The sequence below is a fragment of the Schistosoma haematobium genome, chromosome ZW (assembly GCF_000699445.3).
Source record: "Schistosoma haematobium chromosome ZW, whole genome shotgun sequence".
Taxonomy (NCBI): Eukaryota; Metazoa; Platyhelminthes; class Trematoda; order Strigeidida; family Schistosomatidae; genus Schistosoma; species Schistosoma haematobium.
The window spans coordinates 61,504,883-61,528,631 of record NC_067195.1 but is presented as its reverse complement, the minus strand read 5'-3'; the positions used below and the strand labels follow the sequence as shown (position 1 = coordinate 61,528,631).

At 34.9% G+C, this 23,749-nt stretch overlaps 1 protein-coding gene across 3 annotated transcripts; it reads left to right on the top strand.

Annotated features, from left to right (window-relative positions):
- The first annotated feature begins 448 nt into the window (after window positions 1-448).
- MS3_00010446 (uncharacterized protein) lies at window positions 449-21,502 on the top strand. Of its 3 annotated transcripts, XM_051218809.1 has the most exons (8): window positions 449-536; window positions 4,599-4,716; window positions 7,393-7,502; window positions 11,113-11,284; window positions 13,613-13,630; window positions 18,241-18,400; window positions 19,519-19,799; window positions 20,420-21,500. In XM_051218809.1, exons 1-8 carry the CDS (start codon window positions 485-487, stop codon window positions 20,442-20,444), a joined length of 936 nt encoding a protein of 311 aa, XP_051072095.1. In that variant the 5' UTR covers window positions 449-484; the 3' UTR covers window positions 20,445-21,500. The 3 variants fall into 3 exon arrangements, with proteins under 3 accessions (XP_051072095.1, XP_051072094.1, XP_051072096.1); XM_051218810.1 differs by lacking the exon at window positions 13,613-13,630 and having other exon boundaries at window positions 18,241-18,472; window positions 20,420-21,502; XM_051218811.1 differs by lacking the exon at window positions 13,613-13,630.
- The last annotated feature ends 2,247 nt before the right edge of the window (window positions 21,503-23,749 follow it).

Sequence of the window (23,749 nt, the reverse complement as noted above, 5' to 3'; positions counted from 1 at the left end):
GAAATAGGATTGGCCGGAATCAACATTTCAGATAAAGGATCGTTCATCCACTCGTTAATAATGATTAAAACTACCAACTACCGCTCATTATTATTTATTTCAGCACAAGTGTCCCACATACGGTCTAATAAGTCAGAAAATGGTAGTTTTTTCCAAGTTATAAATGAGGGTTCGGAGGATACAGAAAAATTGAATTCAACCACATTTTCCGGTTCTGTTTCTCTGTTGACTGATTGTGTTCATTATCTCCTCACGGTATAGATCTTTTTAAATTTACTGACAAACGGCCCCCGTAAAACCCAATTCATATTCGTTTCTATTTATCCTGTCATTAAATAAAGAACCTATTAGTGATACATTTGTGCAATTTTTTCTGACCAGTAGCATTTTCTGCGATTTTTTTGCAGTTAAATTACTTTAAATCCACACAACAATTTTTGTGAATTTCAATAGACAAGGCGGGACGTCCGTATATCGCGTTACTATGGGGTTTATGCGTTTCTTGTCAATTCTCGTGGTCCTACTCCTTTTGTATGGTGAGTATTTTACTTGGTTTTGTGTGTTTGTGCCATGGTATAAGGTATTTATTCAGACGTTTATATGCTGTAGTACATTATTCTGGTATACTAAAGTACTTCCGCCTATCTTTTACTCAACCGGCTGGGCAATATTGCCCTACATATGTAGACATCCTAAAAATCGTGAACGGTCTCGGAAGCGTTATTTCGGTCTCGAGTACCTCAGATTTTCTGTGTATCAATGACATTTGCAACTCATATCTCTTCATTTATTTATTTGGACACATAAATATTGGTACAAGAGGGGCACCAGATATATATGGGCCACACGGGCGCCAGGTAAAGCCCCCAAATGTCCTGTAACGACCGAGAGTAGGAGGCCCTCTCTCCCTCTCGAAATTATCGCACACGGCCACGCGTATACAGCCTCTGCCAGGGAAGTCCCACTCACTGCCTTCTCCTGGCTGGGGTATCTACGAAATTAAGAGAATGAAAAGTGAATGTCCGGCGCCTTAACCGGGACGGTGGACTCGATGAGTTCACCTAGGGGGGTTGAAAACCCTGATTCCGAACCAATGGTGCACATGGGCTCCAGTATCCTGACGGAACAAATGGCGTATGAACCAATTGTTGGCCACCGGCTACCATGGGACTGCATCTCCTCACGATGTTCCACTGCCTTGTGGGTCAGACCTTTAGGTCAGAGGCTCGGGGTGTGGCATCCTAAGAAAACCATCTACTTCGGTATGGGCACTCGGGCAGTATCACAGCCCACACACAAATAAAATGAAATGATGATATTTATTGAAAATACTATTCACGCTCCGATTAACAATCAAACAATTCACATTATTTTTATTATTTACCACGTCACTTTTTCACTCTTTTATTCCCACTTTGTGCATCCTTACTTTTCAACTTATACGGCAGCTCGTCCATGGTGGAAACTCTGTTCATATCTCTTATTTGATAGTATTTCTCCCAACCGATTACGTTTTCTGTAAACCATATCATCGGGTTAGCATCTTATCCAAAGAAATTCCAAAAAACTTCCGTTTCCTAGGTGCCTTTAAGATCCACTCCTAACCGTACAATTCTCAGTAGTTCCTCAATTGTTATGTTTCTCAGTAACTGACGAAACCTCTGTACGGATTCAGAAAGTTTGACTAGCTTTTGCAAACGTGCGTCAATTGTTTCGTAGATGAGATACCCCTCCACCAAACTAAGACATGATATCAGTCGATGAACCACTGACTTGACCATGTAGGGTTGTTACTGACTGACTGACTGACCATGTAGGTGGGTACAAAATACTTAGTTTGGGTCCGCATGGTTATCGTAATCAATTGTTGGAGGCCTCCGGTGGCATTTATTTATTTATTTGAACACAAATATTGGTACAAGAAGGCACCAAATATATATGCGCCACACAAAGCAATTGGAATTTAAAGACAAGGAAAAAAAAGGTAAGGAGCGTGAAAGAAAAAGAGAACAATAACGAAGAGATTGGTGTAAGGTAGTGTGGTAGTAATGAGGGAACGGAAAGGTACAATCAGAAGAAATCTTTCAGGTAAGGGAGACACAACCACTTTTTATGAAGAAAGTAAAAGAAGGTTACAGCAGGATCGCCACTGGCTTCTATTCTGAGCCATATCTGATAACGTCTCTAGCCACTGTGTAGCACCATCTCTCAGACCCCAACCAGGGAGTCGTGAAGGACCGACAGAAGCCAGTCCTTTGCAGCTTTCTTTCATACCACGACACCATGTCATGCACTGACCACCTCTCCGCTTCTTCCAACCAGTCCCAGAGTCGGCAAATAATGCACGACGTGGAATTCTCTGGGACGACATTCGTAGAACATGTCCAACCCACCGAAGTCGATGTTTCAAGATGGTGACACCAATTTCATTATCATCTCTGTGCCCGAACACACAATGCCGAACCTCTGCATTACTAACATGGTGTTGTCACTGGATGTCAGCAATCCTTCGGAGACAACGATGATCGAACACAGAGAGTCGTCTAACATCCTCAACTCGGAGAGACCAGGTTCCACAAGCATAGAGGAAAACTGCTCTCACCAACGCGTTGTAGATCTGACCTTTTATAGCCGCTCTGACTTTCACTATACGTGCATTGATCTCATCACTCACGCCACCACCAGCACTTATGCAGCTACCTAGATATACGATTTTCTCGACTACTTCCATCTGCTCACCATCCAGAGTGAGTACAGGATTAGGATCCTGCCAGTCTCGTAGAAGTACTTTGCACTTCGAAGGTGCGAAGCACATACCATATCTACGGACATTGATTGCCAACTGATTAAGTGCGGATTGCATGGCTTGGGCATTGTCGCACAGCAAGACACTATCATCTGCATACTCAAGGTCGAGAAGTCTTTCTCCAGACAACAAATCCACACCTCCATTACTTACATCTACCAGAGCTGTTTCCAGAATGTCGTCAATGGCAAAGTTGAAGAGGAATGGTGAGATTGGGCAACCCTGTCTAACCCCACTGCTCGAATGGAATAATGGAGAGAGGTGGTTGTATTCCCTCACTCTGCCTGAGATGTTTGTATATAGGGCCTTTAGGATGTTCATAAACTTCTCAGGCACACCCTTATTCAATAGACAATCCCAGCGAACAGTCCTGTCAAACGAATCGAAGGCAGCCCTAATGTCAAGAAACACTACGATTGTTGGCCTTTGATAAGTATGGCGGAGGGTGAAGATATGATCAATACATCCTCGACCAGAACGAAACCCAGCCTGCTCCTCGCGAGTCAATCTCTCTCGGGTTTTGAACAACCTACGAAGTATGACGGAAGCCAATAGCTTGGACGCAATCGGAAGTAGACTTATCCCCCGATAGTTGTTACAGGAACGACGTGAACCATTTTTAAAGATAGGGACAACTATCGACTCATTCCATGACGTTGGTACACTTTCTAGTTCCCAGACCTTTGTAGACAACACAGTCAGTTCCTTAGCCAGAAAGTCACCACTATTTTTAAAAAGGGCCGGAGGTAAGTCATCTGGGCCCGGTAATTTGTAGCGCTTCAAGAGTTGGAGTTCCTTGCGGACCCCCGCCCCATTTGGTGGATGAGTCGTCACCGGCCATGAAGAGCAGGACAGTCTGATCCATGTTGCCGGAGCAGCAGGCCAGTTGAACTGCCCTTCGAAGAATTCTGCCCATCGTCCAAGACGTCGATGGATGTTAGTGATTGGCATGCCGTCATCCTCACAGATTATTTCGCTCACACCAGACTTCTTGCTCCCAGTGGCTCAGATGAGTTGGAAGAGCTTCCGGTAGTTACCAGATGCAGCTGCTGCTTCCAGCTCATTAGCACGCTCCGACCACCATCAGGCTTCTCGGTCCTTGCGCAAGCTTTGCCCAATTTCATTACGTAACATCCTTCATTTGTGGTTAAACTCGCGGTCACCCAGAGTAGACTGACGGGCTTCAATGAGTTGTAAGGAGCCTGAAGAAACCCAGTGCTTATAAGCACTTTACAGCCATCACTCAAAGATTTTAAAATAACTTTGAAGAAACGACCACACAGAGACAAAAACCAACACCCTAAATGTTGGGTAAGAAACAAAAGCGAATCAGGGAACGTTAATTCCGAAAAGTGCTGTAGCCAAAAGAATGCCATATCCAAAATGAGTACACATATGAAACATATTTGTAGAAACGGTGTTCTTTCAAATAGTGTTACTGAAAATAATTCATTTAAGGTGAAAACAGTAGTAGTTAAGGGAAATATTAGTCTTTTTAAAGTGCGCGCCAAATCTAGAGAAAATCAAATAAAGTGCTTCAATCTACTATTTTCGGTAATCAGTACTAAAATATTACTTGATTTTGTCTTAAAAATTTCTACCATAACTTAGAATGGTAAACACTACTTCTTCGGCATGCTTTTGACAACTAACATACAGTTATAAATAAGTCTGACTTATTATTCTCATAAACTTTGATCTTTTTCATCTTATGTTTAACTATATTAGTTCGAGCGTTAAGGTTTTAAATATGGCTGATAATGATCTGCATATCTTTGGATATTCCTTCTAGATGAAATACTTGCTAAATCAAAATCAAAGGGATTTGGAAGCTCGAAAACACTCTCAATTTCAAAACCAAAACATCGTTATTCAGGAAGATCAAGCTTTTATTCACGTCGAAGTGGACTGTACGTGAGCCTATTCAACATGTATTTTCTATTTTGTTTGGTCTTTCGGCAATGTTTTACCTGGACACTTCCACTGGCCAGGATAATTTATTTGCTTAGATACAAGTTAGACAATCAATACATATGACTCACACATTTTCCGTAAACAAACTATTCCAGTCTTGTTAGTTGATATTATGACCTTAATAAAACTATTTTTACACATTGGAAACACCACTTTTTGCAGGTCAATTCGTATAATCAATTTCTTTCATGGAACTTGTTATATTTTTCTATTCGTACTGGTATAATTAGTTAATAAATAAGATTGGTACTCCCAAGAAAGTACTTTGAGTATGGTGTTTTATCCCTGCTAAGAAATATAGCTACTTGTGAATTTAGTTTCTTGCCCCAACAGGCACTTACTACTTTCATATGTAGGTATCATTACCAAGGTTTGATTTGATAATTTCGAATAAATTGAGCATTGGGTAGATTGTTATAAATAAATAATATATTTGTAATGAGTATAATTTTAATTTGCTTATTTATTCTCCAATGAAGTGACTTACACTAAGTCACGAAACGTCAGAAAATCTAATTTTTTTTACTCATTGGGATATTACAAATATATTATTTATTTATACTTTCATATGGTCCCAGTTTTTGTATCAAAATGTCTCGGACAAGGTATAGCTTTTGGGACACATTTTGCCTGAAACTTTGATGAAAAAAAGTGACTACACCATAATGCGAAATGTATATGTAATTTTTTACTGTCGACCGTATTAAAGTATAGTGAAAGTAAGGTCTTTCATTTCGATAATCAGAATTTCTAGTAGTGCTGCTTTTTTATTCTTTAGTAACTTGATAACGGTAACCCTTAAAGGTCTTACATTTTAGTTTAGTCTATGACATTTTTATTGACGAGTACAGTGTATCTACCTATGGGAGTTGGAAAACCCTGATTTCAAACCAGTGGTGCTCATGGGCTCCAAGATCCTGAGGGAGAAATGGCGTATGGACCTAGTGTTAGTCAGTAGCTACCATAGGACTGGATTTCCTGATGTTGCTCTGATGCTTCGTGGACTAGAACTCTAGGTCAAATGCTCATGGGTGACCTAAAGTGACCACTTGCTTCGGTTTCAGCAACTGGGCAGTATCCTAGACTTCACACAAAGTAAATGATGACTACGGCTAGAAAAACCATTCATATTTTGATTCTAATTCCTACAAATCATACTCAAAACTGCTTGTTAATACTCGTTTCTATTTTACGTTGCGATTGTTGGCCTGCAATAAGTATGGTAGTATTTATTTTAACATAAATATTGGTACAAAGGGGCACCGAATACATATGCGCCACACAAGTCACTTGATTTGTGTGTGGGCTGTGATACTGCCCGAGTGCCCATACCGAAGTAGATGGTTTTCTTAGGATGCCACACCCCGAGCCTCTGACCTAAAGGTCTGACCCACAAGGCAGTGGAACATCGTGAGGAGATGCAGTCCCATGGTAGCCGGTGGCCAACAATTGGTTCATACGCCATTTGTTCCGTCAGGATACTGGAGCCCATGTGCACCATTGGTTCGGAATCAGGGTTTTCAACCCCCCTAGGTGAACTCATCGAGTCCACCGTCCCGGTTAAGGCGCCGGACATTCACTTTTCATTCTCTTAATTTCGTAGATACCCCAGCCAGGAGAAGGCAGTGAGTAGGGGTGTTGTTTACGAAATTGATTGTGCCCTAACATTTAGCAGATGGTGAAGAAATGATCGACACATCCTCGGTCAGAAAGAAAGCCAGCCTGCTCCAGGAGTGTCAGTCTTTCCCGTGTTTTGAACACTACGAAGCATGACGGAAGCCAATAGTTTTGACGCAAGTAGCATTAGACTTATCCCCCATTAGTTGCTGCATTTGTTACGTGAACCCTTTTCAGAGATAGGGACAACTATCAACTCATTTCACAGTGTTGGGACACTCCGTAATCGCCAGACATTTCTAGACAACTCAGATAACTAGAAGATCACCACCATCTTAACAAGAGACGAAGGTAAGTCATCTGGGATTGATGCTTTGTGACGCTTCAAGAGTTGGAGTTCCTTACGGAATGTCGCCTATTTAGATAGATTGGTCGTCGCCAGCCATCTGGAGCAGGACAGTCTGATCGATTTCGCCGGGGTGACAGACCAGTTGGACTGCTCTTCGAAAGACTCGGCCCATCGTCCGAGACTTCGGTAGATGTTATTGATTGGCATCCCATCAACTTCATAGATTGTTTCAGTCACACCAGCCTTCTTGCTGCCAGTATCTTGGATGAGTTGATAGAACTTCCGGGAGCTACCAGATGCAAGTGCTACTTCTAACTTTTTAGCACGCTCCGACCACTATGTTTCTCAGTCGTTACACAAACTATGTATGATTTTCCGACGTAGGAATCTACGTTTATTCTTAAATTCGCGGTTAGCCGAAGTAGATCGGCAGGTTTCAAAAAGTTATTAGTAGCTTGTAGAAACCTAGTGAAGCGACAAGTAACTTTACTCACCATGTTCATGGCGTCATCCAAATTTAGCTGGTGCTTATGTATACTTTTTTATGTTTGCATTTCGATATATTTACTGTCATCTTTTAATTACCTGTTTTCCATACCATTCTCATTATTGCATCCATATCTTTTTGTGATATTTTTTGATACAGATCAAATTCTCGTAAAAAAGCATTATTCTTTACAGCTGGTGCTCTGGCTGGTATTTATATTGGTTCACGAATGAGATCACATGTGTACCTAAGATCATATCGTGATTTGTGTAAGTTTTCATCTCAATTATCTAACTAATATATTTTGAAGAACCTGTTAGTATATGTTTGCTTGGTCTGAAAGTAATCCGCAATATCAACCGTAAAACAATTAAAGCTAGCTGGGATTTACTTCGAGTTTGAACTCATTTATACAGAATTTCACACTATATAACAAATCAACTATGGATAAATATGTAAACCATCAGCTCTGTACTCATTGTCTGAGTAGTATAGTATTATTTCGAGACTTAAGGTTTTATAACATTCGTACTACATGTAGTCATCAGAGGATACGGTTTCCAAATTTCTGATTTGAATCGAACAGCTCTACCGCATTTCCTTGTTATCAATAATTTTCGCCTGATTCATATCATACATGATCTATTCCTGACTATATTCAACAAATTTAATAACTTATTTTGTACTATTCCTAATGTCATCGTCAATCCTACTGAAGTTATCCATTTTTTAGTTTCGAAATCTTGCATGAGTTTATGAATCTTCTGTTAAGCATGAATAACAAAGTGAATGCTACTATGAAGACGTTCGTTTTTAAGTTAAATATTAGCCCTTATTCACAGATTTCTCGTTCGTTAAATATATATTCTTAACACTGATAAAGTGAACATTAATCTCGGAATCTTGAGTTTACCACTTCATATTCAGTACCAAGCTTCATAGCCGTTCAAGAAGCTTGTCTGCAACATTCATAGTTGACAGTGAAACTAGAAGGATACATATCCTTAGAAATAAACGGAGTACTTTAAGCACCTACAGCTAGATACCACTTCCGACATAATAATCATATCAACCGGTTTATAAACATACCTGAACAAACCGAAGTTCCAGGAAACGCCTCAAGTTATAGAGAGTGCGTTCGGCGTGCTTCCGAATGGCGGGACCAATGTTTTTATTTTACCTCTAGAGTTACAACCACGCAGCTGCTTTGGTGATCTAAGGTTTAGGTACTTTCGATGTTCCCTAGCTATTTTTACGTTACAGTAGGCGTACCTTTTCAGTAATAATCTTTATAAGCGATCCCCATCCTAAGCAAATATCATGTGAACCGGGTGATATGTTCGTTATCTAGGCCAATATTTCGCAACTCCACTTCCAATACGGTGAACAAGAATATCGCTGTCCTCTGCTTCCTTACTCCGCTAACTAGAGTAAGAAGTTCATTTTAGTAGTAGAAGCTTTGTCGATGATGATCTCAGTAGAATTAAGTTAATTGATTATATATCGATTCCAATGATAATAATTCATGAACTGAGTAATTGTCACGAAACATCGAACAGTAGTCAAAATGCATTGAAAATCCTTAAAGTAATGTGACGAAAATATGTTGTAAGTTGACCTGATATTCGCCCTAAATCAATGTTTATTTTCTTACTTCTAAGCTGTATTTTGAGTGTTCAACATCCCAACACCAGGAATCACAAGTCACATTAGTAATATTATCAAATGACAGTTATGATATTTTGTTAGAGGTTTGATCTGTTAGTGATCTGGTGCAGGATGCAGCAATCTGACTTGGTGTTTTAGCAAATAGCCACTCCTCCACAACTTCATTTGATGTTGAGCCTATAACTTCTCATCTTGATACTTTGTCCAAGAGTTATGCCTAACAATTAGATCTTAATTAATTGTAGGGTGACCGACCTACAAACGCATTTCCTCCGCTCACCTGTGATAAATGATCATGTTTATTGTGTTAATTTATTGCGTGTAAGCATGTCACTTTGTTACATAAAAAGCTATTGTGGCAATTAGTCCTGTCTACGACTTCAAGTTATTTAGAGGCCTCAGCCAGTAATATAGTGATATAACCATCGCTTTGTAACGTTGCATATCATCTGTTGATTAGCATTCTGCTCTCTGGTTTTAACAATCGAAAATCTGTTTTTCAAATCATAAAAGTTTGATCCATGACATCTAATAGATCAATTGTCATCTTAAATGACCACCAACACTGTTCTAACTCGTATCTATCTACACAATAATGAACGCAATGCAATACCTGTTAATGAAACTTCTACTGTACCCTCAATAACTTGGCCCCGACCCGATTATTAGGATGGCAATTTTATTTCCTCGCTCCAACCGACAATGATATATGGGGAAAATGCTTGGATATTTAAGGACTTTTTCTAGGTGGTTGAAAACGATAAGTGGTGTATGAGTTTGCAACACCTCTTATGTGTGATAGAACATCTTATTGTGTAGTGTTGATATTTAAGACATAGAGAGTGAGGAAATCGCCAATATTTTGAACATATACCGTCTTAGATACGTCTAACAAACTACTTCACTTTCTGCTCCGAAGGTGTTCAGTAATCTGAGTCATGTCAGGAGATGCGTACTTCTTGTTGTTCATAAAAATCAGTGGTTTGAAACGAAGAGCTTTTTAAAGCTGGTCATTTATTTTTCTGTTCAGACTATGTCATTTTTTGAATGTGGTTTTCATCAAGAACTCACCTAAACTCACTAGTAATCAGCCTCAAGTTAGATTTTCCAGGTTCTTTCGGAAAGTTGTTATTAGTGGAAACGAGATAGGTATTAACAGTAGTATTATTTGGTATTGAAAGATGAGTATACTGCGCAGCAGTTCGTTCTGTTCTAATATACGTCTGTGATACGTGTCCTTTAAAGGTAGAGGATACTCGTAATTTTGTGGCCCTGTATGTGATTGTTATTGAAATATACACATCGTTAATTGTCGTATAAAATTGTCGACTTAACTCGCGTTAGTGAATAAGGGAATTAAATGAGTGAAATAGGAGAATGGACTTTTGAATACATGTATTTTGTAGACTGGTTGTTCTGGATAGACAATGAGAGGGAGGAATTGAAGAGAAGAAAAGAGAAGAGAGCGAAGTGGAATGACGCGCGGTGGAGCAGGCATGTAAGCCAACTGAATTTAGCCAAGCGTGAATCGATATTTATAGTTGGATAGAAATAAGTGACAGACATGTGATGAGTAAGATGGGAAATGCACATACATATGCTTATATAAAACCAGTCAATAAGCTGTGTGGGCTTGCATAGCACTACAAAGCCGTGACCATTGGAGTCTAATCCGTGCTGGGTAGAGATAGGTATCTACCTCATACACTTGATGAGTGGTTATGCAAGATCATGGATCGATTGAAGTTAGACATTAACGCCGTTGGATACCGGCTCAGAGTAGTCTAGAAGTCAAGTGTTCACACGCGAGACCGAACGTCCTGGGTTCGAGTCCCACATGTGGGATCGTGGATGCACACTACTGAGAAGTCCCATACTAGGATGAAACGGCCATCTGGTGTTTCCAGGTTTTTAATGGTGGTCTCGCTTGAGTCGACTCATGAATTCAACTATTAAAATTACTACGATCTCCAAAAACCCCGTTCTGATCATAACTTTATATTTGCTTAGACTTATTCGATATATTCAAAATTCCATTTTATTCAGCATTAGTAGTAGTGGTAATAGTACCGGTTAATCACTGACTAAGAAAATGCCATTTTATTGATTGGAACGAATGTCACGGAATGAGGAGAGGTAGTTATAATTAAGATTAATCAGCACTATTATAAATACTGTTGATTTGCTTTATTTTTTTTCAATTTCTCATAGATAATTATGAGGTTTGTGAAGGTCAACGCACCGAGTTCATCAATAGTACAGGGATGACACGTACTTATTCATATTTCCTATGTCCTGATAATCCAAATCAGCCATTCGAAAAATATTGTTGCTGGGATTCAGCAACTGGTATGGGTGCATGTTGTTCGTATGATGTAAAAATGTATGTCATTATTTTAAGAAATAATGAATATAAATATTATTACTACTATTTGTCAATATATTTTATTAACAATAATAATAATGATAATAATAATATAATTCAAGTACATTTATCCACATGAAATTGAATTTTTCCCATGGAGCATTATTAATATTTTATTGTAGAACAGTAGCGACTTGTGCTTTTTTTAGTATGCCATGAGGATGTTGTGGATATCTTTACAACAACAAGAGTATAAAACCATAATTTTTCACTGTCCTCGAACATTTGTTATTTTCCATGTGAATACTTGATTAAATATATTTAAGTTATCCGACATACGATTTTGCACAAATGTGTATCAATACAAGTTTTTAGACTTCATAATAATAATGATAATATGTGAAGATATTAACAAGAGGGCATCACTCTACTTATTTAAACCTGTTACTCCTTATAGAGCACAGGTCGCCAACCAGGAATCTTCAACTAGCTCTGTTTTGGGTTTTTCTTTCTAGTTGTTGCCAAGTTCCATTCATCCTTTTGATGTTTGTGTTCCTTGATCTGTCTTTTCCTTCTAGCTTGAGGTTTCAAAGTTAGGACTTGCTTTGTGATGTAGTTCGGTCATATCCGTAAAGTGCGTTCTATCTTATCCAAATCCTGCGTCTTTCCTCTATTTTTTCTTCAACTGGAAGCTGGTTTGTTCTTTACTTCAATCGATTATTGCTGATGCTTTCTGGCTAATGGATTTGGAGTATCTTACGTAGACAGCTGTTTATAAATGCCTGTACCTTTTTAATAATGGTCGTAGTAGTTCTCTAAGTCTTAGCTCCTAACAATGGAACTGTTTTAGCGTTAGTGTTGAGTATTCTGGTTTTGTGTGAGTTGTTTTGAGTTCCAGATATTTTTCAGTTTTTGGAATTCTGCTACATCTGTTGCACTGATAGACTCGTAAACTCATCCTATTAGGCTCTGAACACTATGAAGAGCGAAAATAAATCAGATATAGTTTAACCAAAAGTCTATGGAGCGATCACAAGCAGTGGTGGGCAACGAAATAAAAAAAAGTGGAAAAGGCAACGGCTATAGGTAACATAAGACAGCTTTTCAGACTAATAAGTGAAACAGGAATTACAAATCCAAGTGTGAGACAATCTTGGAAAAAAATGGCACTATTATCTGCTCTCAGCCCAGGCGTTTAGAACGATGAGCGGACCACTTTAAGAGGCAATTCAGGTGGCATTCCGCTGATCTACGGCTACCCACCATATGCAATATATAACAAAGGATCAAAATCATCCTTTGATAACTATATAGGATTTAGTTCGACTAATATAACGTCTAAAATACTAGCCTCAGTAATTATCAGATCTCTAACAAAGGCCCGTCATTCATGATTTCAATAAAATCCAACAATCTCCACAATCACATCCATAAAAATTACCCATTAGGTTCTCATCAGCTGCTTACAACCTAAAATATTTAAAATTCAACATTATTACAGATATTGACATACTTATACATAGGTAATAATAAGTGAAGATTTATTATAGTTTCTTATTTTTACATCATTTGATAAAGAGTGTTAGTACTTGCAAATTATTAATTTTTTGTAGAAATATCAAATGAACTGTTTGGTAGAAATTGTTGCATTACTTAGCTCCTTGTTTTTACACTTATCTTCACTTTGTACTTTTTTCCTCAATAGTTGAAAAAATGGTATTTAGAACAGTGTCAAGAGGTGGTGCACACTTCTTAATTGGGTTTCACCAATTATCGTAAGCTATGATTACTTACCATTCGATGATAGATCACAGTAGGTTCTAGCATCTTAGATTTACTCACTTTTGTTTATCTTCTTCTAAATCTTGTGTTTTAATATTCTTTCATACATTTTTATGCCTTCATCTATTTCCTTGGAACTTTATCCTCTATATGTTAGATCTTACGTTGTTTGTAACTAAAATAACTGACAACTGTCTAAAGATATTTCTGTAGACAAGATTGTGTTTTTTTCGTTACTATAGCTTGCAAGTTTTCATACAATAAAACCTGAAATGGTTATTTGATTATCCAGGAGTATTTTTTTAGGACGATGTTCTAAGTATTAGATAGCAAACGGATTATTCTACGTTCACTTCAATGCATAACATTGGGTTGAATTATGTATGCTGTTACATTTAGTGCAAATTATACTTCTTATCTAGTGGCCAATTCATCATACTAGTCGTTTACTTTATATGTTTGCGTATGTATTGGTGTACCATCGAGTTATGTAGTTAATTTGATTACTTTTTAAAATAGAAAATATTTCCATTTACATCTTTCATTATATATGTGTATCTTTAGGTATTCACATTCTGGCAGGTAAATTATTACTTTTCATCATTTTTATCACTATTATTGTTATTATTATTTATTTGTTTTTAAATCTCTCCTAATCTGTTTTCACAAATGCACTGATTGTTTATCATTTCATATAAATGAAATGAATATGGTCTGTTTCTGTTTTTGTTTTCTTTTTTAAATTTCTAATTACTTCATTGAGCATGTTTTCATGAGTCGTTTTTTTTTATCAAAGTCAAAATAATCATTTGTCGTTTAGAAATATGATTCACCTGGATTAATTTTCAATCCAATCATTTATGTTATTATTTTATCGGAAGAGAATATATTTGCATTTCTGCTCAACATAATCTTATTACCATTACTAATTTATGAATAAAAATGGGTAGATGGAAAAAAAATACATAGAGATGAATTGATTTATGAATATTAATATGGGTTGAACTAGTTTTAATTGCATGATCCTTGCTCTGGATGTGTGTGCATGTGTTATTTTATTAATTAATATCACTCTATTGATGATAATCGTTGTTGTATAATGAATAAATTAGACCATTTTTCTCCTTGTTGTTTTACTCTGTGGTTGATTTTTTCTTTATCGTCTTACACTTGTGAAAACTTGTTGGTTGTTCAACAGGGACAAACGCAAAATGTTTCTTCTTTGTTTATCTTAACAACAGTAATGAAACATAAATATAAACATCTTTCAGTTATCCTACATTGTTGATTTACTTTCTGATTGCTGTTTTTATCGTATTATCTACTATATTTGACTGATATGATAATAAATCTTTATTAATTTTGCTCTTAGACTACCTGACCTACTATAATCAATAACAATTCTGTCTTGTCTTATCATAAAGACATATTTTCGAAAATCAGTTGCCAATTAATAGGTGTATCATTATGTTGTGGCTCATTTGTTATTGAAGCATTTGGCTCATTGCTCTTTTCCCTGTTAAGTCTTCGGACCCAGGTAGTATCATTAGCTGTCATACAAACATTGTAGCTTAAGGCCATGCACAATAGGTTGTACTTAATAGATGGGGTACATTCTTTGTTGTAGCTTCTCATAGATATCGTCTAATATAGAACTTTGAAGGGTTCATTGTAGTCACCCTAAGCTTTCATATACTGGATCAATGCCAAGTAGTTAATGTTTCCAGCCACAGCTAACATATAATACATAAAGACTTAAATTCTTACGTACCAGTTGTCATAATTTTCGTGAAGTTCTCAGTTTGTGCTTGTTAAAAACTGGTCAACGCAACAGTATCCCTACCCAAACTGCGGAGTAGTATAGGTTGTTAATTAGCTTTAATCTGATGTATCGGCTGAAAAAAAGGGTATGGAACAGATAATCTGGGTAAAACGTCACTCAACGTCTAAACATTTTAGATTTATTGTCACTGGTCGGTGATAAACTCGTCTTTCAAAATAACCTTTTTCCTACTGTTATATTAAATATAATAAATACTATATGGAACATTCACAATCGGTTATCAATATAGGTAAATCACTGCACTAATTGTTATCTTACATTTAACCTAGAAACTTTTTCCTAAATGTTAATTTGAATAAACATTATTATTTTAATCATATTAATGTTTTGTATTGTTGTATTTCTGGTTGTTTGCTCTCTTCTCGTTCTCATTCAAATAAAATACAAGTTAACTTTCATCTATATTCATAATGATAACACAGAATAGATATTTACCTCTTTCTAATTATCATAAGAATAATACATTATAGTTCATTAATGATTCATTCCAGCCTATAACATAGATGTTTCTTTTCCTTAACATTATCCAATCTGCCTGATTGAAATAGCTTTCTTTCTCTACAAAAAGAATTATCAACCTTCCTTCTATTAATATTTTGTTAATTATTGAAATAAGAAATTTCAATAGAACTATAAGGTGAATCTTTTTTTGATGTACTCAGTTAATTTTCTACTCATCAGTGAAATATGATCACTAAAATAATACTGTTTCTTTTTAGCATATATACAAGGTATTTTCACTGTTATTATTGTTATATAGAATAAATGTGATAATAATCCATATGAATAGTGAAATTTATCTTGACCTATTTCTCTATTAAGCATTTATTATTATTTTTAGTTGAATTAAATTAGGTCAATTCAGTAATAGTAAATTTTTACTATTGATATTTGTTGATTTATTGAACATGTCATTAAAGATATGAACGAAGGACAATTTACCATCAAAAAAGCTTCTATTTTTATGTCATTCAGCGGTATCAACATTTAACGCTTTGGAAAATAATAAAGTATTCATTTGATGAATTGTAATAATAATGGTATTGGTACTAATGTCGTTAAAATATTTTCCAGTAAAACAAAAATAAATATTAACAGACTGAAATAGTGTGCGTTCAATTCAATAAAATGGTTCAACTGTAATGGTGTCTGCTTGATCGACTCAAAGAGGGCTAATGAAAGGACCTTCATGGTATTAACACTAAAGTATTGACTACTATTAAAGGGAAATCCCTTGATGTTCATGAAAAGATAATCAGTTTCTCGTGCCGCTTTTTTCTACTTTTTAAGGCTTGTGTTTTTAAGACTTATACACCCTCGCTTACAACTGGTTTGCAGGACTTTATCAAAGCTATGGTGAGTATCTCTAATCATCACTAACCATATTTTCAACTATTAGATCACTAATATTTCTCTCCTGTTTAATCAGACACGATAATATATAAGAACCCTCTAAGAAAGGATGCTTAGTGTAAAACATGTTTCATAGGAGTAGAGTGTCTGTGAAAAGTGGGAGACAATACTAAAACATCATGTGAAACTATTTTTAGAAAGATTTCAATTAATTACATTATTTTTCTGAAGTCCAAAGGCTTACTTGTAAAAATATGAGAGCAATTGTTTCATGAAATTTAACTAATTATCTTACAACTTTCTCTTTTAAAAGATAAATACTAATTCATTTAAACTATTCAGCTTAATGACATATAGACACCACTATATATTTGTGTATGCGTCACCTTTAGGTTTAATGTTTGTAATTACGTTGCAATTATCACCGAAGATACTGACTTCAACATGTCTGTTCCTGTAAGAGATACATACACTTTTGTTTGTTTGGCTGAATTTCAAAAACAAATTGTTGTTGGTTGATTTTCATGATTCTATTTTAGCGGCTGTTCTCTCTCTCTCTCTCTCTCTCTCTATATATATATATATATATATATATATATATATATATATATATATATATATATATAATCAGTTGATCGATTTTGTAAAGTGCAAATCCATTGTTTATCAGTCAAAATAACCTTCCTGCATATTTACAGACGGAGATATATCTTGGGTTGTCCTTATTTACATAGGTATTTTATACATACATACATACATTTACTAGACCGTATTTCTCTGTTTGTTTATTTACAATAGATGGTTAATAATTATAAGCTGCTTTTGGTACGCACGATGAAAGCAAAGTAGAATTTATCATGAGTTTAAGTGAGCTATGGAGATTAGATGAATCTTTGAATCTCTTGAAGAAACATGGAAAGAAATAGAACACTTAGAAGTTAACGCTAAGGCTGTAGTTATGTGGACCATTATTGAATATTACTGAGAGTAATTTCTAAGTAATATTTATATTCCATAGTATACATTTTCATTCATTTCCTATCATAATATTATTAGCCTGCTTATATTAAAAGTATTGTATAGGCTATTTCAGTGTACATAGGTTAAGAAAATATGATAGAAGTTCTGAAAATTATTGTTTATCTAAAGAAACTGTAATGATTTCATCTGGCAAAATTTACAGTTACATCATATATTGTGTTTGGCTTTTAGCTGTGTGACACTTTCAACTTTTTATCTGTAGTCCATAAAATAACGTTTGTTTTTTTTTCACAAAATATTTATTTCTCTTTCTATTATTTCTCATTGTAATAGGTTGATTCGCTCCATTGCTATTCTTGTAATTTCTATTAAACAACGTATATGTTGACGATATAATTATGTTTAACTTATCAACATATTTAATATATTCTGATCTTATTAGCGATGTAAATCAACTATTACTAATCATTCAGTTTAACTGTTATTCTGAGTTATTTTTACAAGAAACATACTGGTGTTATGTAATCATTGTGTTTGGTTTTTCTTAAAATTTGATTCTTTTCTCTTCTAAATGTTTAGTTGTAAAACGTCTTTCCCAAAAGAAGTGATGATATATAAACTAGGGTTTGTAACAAAATATAGTATATTTGTATTCACGAACTCAATAGATAAATACAAATTCGAATAAGGTACTTAAATCAATTCTTAATTAAGTGTTTCCTTCAATTTCTTCATAACAAATGATTTCCGGACATCTATTGTTTATTTGGTTGTGTTGTTTTCTCTCCAATAATTAGATGTGTTTCTTTTGACAAAAAAGGAGTTGTTGATGTGTCTCACACTGTTTAACTAACTTATTAACTTTTAAACTGCGTCTTCATTTTAGTTGTATTCATTGTTGTAATTCAAAGTCATGCATGCTTTGTTATGAATCGATTTTTTAAACAAAAATTTATCACACCATCTCTCAGTTTATACTACATCCGTATGTTGTGATTTAATTTTTGCATTTTAGAGGAGCTGTCGTTGGTACAGTACTTGGAACTATGTTATTGATTATAACACTCGGCTCGATTATATATTGCTGTTTTCGTTGTAAACGTCAAAGAGAGAGAGAATCACTGAATGTTCCAAGTGCACAGCTTACATCACCTCTAGATCCAGTGTACAAACCGGTAAGCAAATCCAGAAGTTTGTCCGAGTCTAGTGACACTTCGACTGTAGAGAATCAGCCATTGAATCCTGGGGTAAGGTGTTATTCGTATTTGTGACGTAAGAGATTTAAGCATATGGTGTGCTGTGTGTGTGTGTGTGGTTATACGCACAAAACACTCCTTGGCTAACAGTTGTCTTTTTAAAAATTTGAGTTTTCTGTTGACACCGTTCCTACTTTTTATTTAGTTTACTACTTTAGTCGACTATATTTTATTGTAATCGATTTTTATTTATATTCATTGACTTGAGAAACTTACTAGAAATATAACTTATAACTTCAGAGTATCCGATAAAAATCATAAATAAAATGCTTTTTTATCTTGTCAGCTATTTTGTGTTGTCCAGCACTCCACAACAATCCAACTACGAGATATTCGACTTCAACTTTTCATCTAAGATAGGCAGTGATCAACGTAAAGCGAGTAGTATCTAATCTTGATGTTCAATTCTTCAATGAGCGATTTAGTTTTCTCTTATAAACTAGTTACGTTACTTGTTAGATTTGCTACAATCTCCTTTTGATTAATTCCGAACTAATTGATCTTACTTAACTAGGTTTTCAAACAAACCAAATAAAATGTCAAACTATTCTTCATCTAAGAACTAAGTACAATATGCACTGAATGGAGTAATAATAATAAACTTTTTAAGGGCTATTGAGCAGCAGATTGAAATCACACTTTTACAGTTTCTGTTTATACAGTAAATTACTCATAAGTTTTAAGCACAGGCCGATTAGTTGTACTGTAGTATTCATTTCCTATAATAGCTAGGAGTGAATTTCATTTACATTTAATTGTTTTCTGAGGTATTTGTTGTTGCTATTTTTATATTCCATTGTCTGTTATATCTATCTACTGTTAATACTTCCTTCACATCAGTTAACCACTACAACGATCTTTTTTATGTCAAGTATGAGTGATTTAAACAACTTTACACTTTAGATTTTGTAACACATCAAAAAATTGTCGCAATGATCCATGTAGATTCTTATGTTTTAACTTGGTATTTTTAGTAAAACATAGTGGACGTCTCTCTATATACTTTATTGAAGAGCTACTTTGCTTTAATTTATTAGAATCAATATCCTGTAGTCAATTCAACTTCATCTGTTCCTCCTGCTTATCCTGTTTATCCATATCCTCCGAACGGACAATACGTTGGTTATCCACAGAATGTTGATGTCCCTTTTACACCTGTGCCACCAGCAATTCCAACAAATATGACCGGAGAAATTGGATTTAGTTTGGGAGCAAATAGTAATGTACCCTATTCAACCACTCGACCAGATTTCCCACCTCCTCCCTATCCAGGTGCTCCAATTTCAAATGCTGAAGGAGTTCTGCCTAGCGCTCCAAGGTATATTTAGTCACTGTAATCATTATAAATCTTTATACTAACAAAATCAAGTTACTGTTTTTTTCCAAGGAAAAAAAGTCTTGTTTTATCATGATATGAAATCCATCTAGGAGGACGATTCTGACAACGAAATACCTACATAAAAACTGTTAGTCAACCAAGTGAATTATATATATATATATATATATATAATTCATTTTCGTATTGTTTGAGTCTTCCCATTGATGTTTAGGACTGCAATTGAGCAGTCTCATGTTGGCATATATGCATACTGTGCGGATTGCCTCAGTATTGCCTGAGGTCACAAGCACTATAAAGATAGATGGATGGTGCTGGATGTATCTGATATATATATATATATATATATATATATATATATATATATATATATATATATATATATATATATATAATATATATAAAGTCTTCACTTATAGTCGAAATATTTTTCAGTTACTTTAGTATAACAATAAATGAAGATTGACAGTGTGGCTCAATTTATTGCTTGTTTGTCCAAACCTTTATTCAAATTTTACTGGTAAGAGTAAATTCATTCATTTCTAAATCCTTTTTATCATATTTGTTTTTTTGATTGATTCAATTTTTCCCATATTTTCTAGTTCAACATGGATGACAAAGAGTTGAATTATTTTTCAAATTCCTATCATTGAAAGGTTTTGTTATCGGTAACATATAAAAGATGAGAAGATTCACTTCCACTACTATAATTATTATTATTACTAGTATGGATGGTATTCAAAAATCTTTGTCTATCGATTAATTGTTATATGTATATTTTTTTCTTGTTAATTATGTTTATTTCTCAAGTTTTTCCATGTTTGAAATTGTCTTGTTTAACATTGTTTTGTTTTTGTTTTTTTTTAATTCCATTTTCTGATGAATTCTTTCTAGTTGTTATCTTTGCATTTTAAGCACATTTATTTTATGTATGATTTATTTATCTCATTTTTGTTGTGTTTGTTTTATACAATAAATTATTACTTTCCTTATTCTCATTATATTTATATCAGTATATTTTGCCAAATGAGTTCTATCTATTCATTCAGCTATTTTTTTTTCTCTATTATAATAAGATTTAATGGTTAGTTTCTTCCCCTCATACACACTCTTTTCTTTTTTTCGTTACGTTTACAAATAGTTCAATAAATTGGAAATTAATTCACACTTATACTATGTATTTGAGCCTACTATATGATATCTGTTGTTGGACAATCAAATATTATTAGCATTAAATTGTTTTTATTTTGCCTTTGTTTTTTTTCTTTTCTATAAATATAAACTTGTTATTTGTTGAATTACTGAATAATAGGTTTATCACTAGTACGTTCAAATATTGTTTATTGCGGTGTCCCTTTCTGTCCATTTTAGTTTCTTGCTTTGATAATTTCTCCAAATATTCATTTATATTACATTTATTAATATAAACTTTTACTGTCATTCTACCAGTTTAAGTATTACTATACTATGTATTATTAATTAAACTTTATTATATTTTTATTCAGTTAGTTGTGTTTGGTTGTTCATTTATTTCTGTTCAGCAAATGAAGAGATTTACATTGAACAATTTAGAAAGAAACAAAAAGTCCTCGCACAATTATTAAAAGCTTATAATCAGTTATTCATTTTTTTAATTTGTATTTTTTGCTTTATTAAATTTTATTAAATAATATTTTACAAAAAGAATCCTTTTTCCAATCGTTTATTCCAATATTGAAGTGGGTTGGTTACATTGTAGATTTGCAAGTTTCCGTGAATCACATGAATCAGGAAATCTATAGTCTTTCTATAAACATCTCAGTTCATTGATTATCAACGTTATTTTTGTAATATATCTTACGTCTTAAATTTTTCATCCTTGATATGTGTCCGTCATCACATCATATTCATTACTGCAAAAATAATCCATACATAATATCGAGATATAAAATCAGGCTTTTAATTAATTATCATTCTCTCCTATTATATATAGATTCCAATAAGACATACAATATTATCTGATTACTGAAAGACTGATATTTACTGTAACTTGGTCACTACAAAAATTAAAGTCGCATAGAATTGGGCACCTTATGTTGACCATATATCCGATTATGTCATAGGTGATGTATATAACGTAAAAGTGATCACTGTACAATAATATTTGTGAAGTTAACTTCTTCCTGTGGGGGGATATTTTAAAGCGGTTGAATGTTTATTATTAATGTTATTTTGTAGAATTACGTAACTTTGTACTCCATTAATTCGTATCTAGAAAATGGGACTTCAAGTAAGAAAACTCAATAACTGTTGAATTTCGAATATGATGTAAATTAATAGAAATATATCAATGGATACTTCACTGTATGAAATAAATAGGTATCAACTGATCCATTACGCTACTAATATAGATACTAAATGAGCAAAAGAATGTGGCTTGTCAAGTATTTGCTAGTATTGAGCAACAGTACCAGGATGTTTGGAATGCGTTTCTGACCCTCCAAATGTAAATTGTTACTTCAGGACTGGCCTGCGTCAATACATGAACTAAGGATAGGGAAGGAAGTGATCGAGCGCATCAACAAATTCACCTTTGTTGGAAGGCTGATCAGCCTTAATGGGTTGGTGTCTGACGAAATATCTACACGGATTCAAAAAGCTCATTTTTCTTTGCCAACTTACGTGATCTATGGTGAAAGCGAGATATCCGTTTATCAATTAAAGGACGAGTGTACTGCGCAGCAGTTCGTTCTGTTCTAATATACGTCTGTGATACGTGTCCTTTAAAGGTAGAGGATACTCGTAATTTTGTGGCCCTGTATGTGATTGTTATTGAAATATACACATCGTTAATTGTCGTATAAAATTGTCGACTTAACTCGCGTTAGTGAATAAGGGAATTAAATGAGTGAAATAGGAGAATGGACTTTTGAATACATGTATTTTGTAGACTGGTTGTTCTGGATAGACAATGAGAGGGAGGAATTGAAGAGAAGAAAAGAGAAGAGAGCGAAGTGGAATGACGCGCGGTGGAGCAGGCATGTAAGCCAACTGAATTTAGCCAAGCGTGAATCGATATTTATAGTTGGATAGAAATAAGTGACAGACATGTGATGAGTAAGATGGGAAATGCACATACATATGCTTATATAAAACCAGTCAAGGTTGATGAGCGGATAATTAACAAGGTCAAAATGTAACTCAAGACGAATGAATAGATTGGCCTGTTCGGAAGCTAGAATAAGCTGTGTGGGCTTAACATAGCACTACAAGTTACTAGTATCTGATCATAAGAGTCTCGGAAATATTGCTCGCATCGGCTTGGAACATCGGGTAAATAATGATGAGTTTTGATACCGGGTATTAGGGAATAGTAATTAATCAGTTGATGAGGTTGTGAGTCTTCATCGACTGAGATGGTTGGGCCACGTATTTCGTATGCCTGAACACCGACTACCACGACGTGCAATGCTGACTAGTATTGGAGACGGATGGAAGAAAGTTAGGGATGGTCAAACGAAGACGGTATCAGTCTTTGAAGTCACTGACTTCTGGTCTGAGCCATGTCGCTAGATGCAGAACACTTGGCTGGGATCCCCGCGATTGTCGTAACCAGTGGTTGGAGACTGTGTGACATGGCTGAGAATCGATCACAATGGCGTAGGTGTATACAGGTTTTGTCTTTCCTTATAGTATGAGATTCAAATTACTTTATACCTTTCTAAGAAATAGTTCTTTCTCTCTGCATCATTTCCTTGTATGCAATCTTTCTCTTTATATATTACTACCATTGAAGTAACTACTTCTATGAATGTGGTGTTCATCTTGTTGTGCTAATGAGGTATGGGGACTTTGACTGATGGATATATGTTCTTGGTCCTACGTTGTGACTAACTGAGTACTTGGTGTTCTTCAAGTTTTCCAATCTACAGGCTAGATGATTCTGCAAGAAA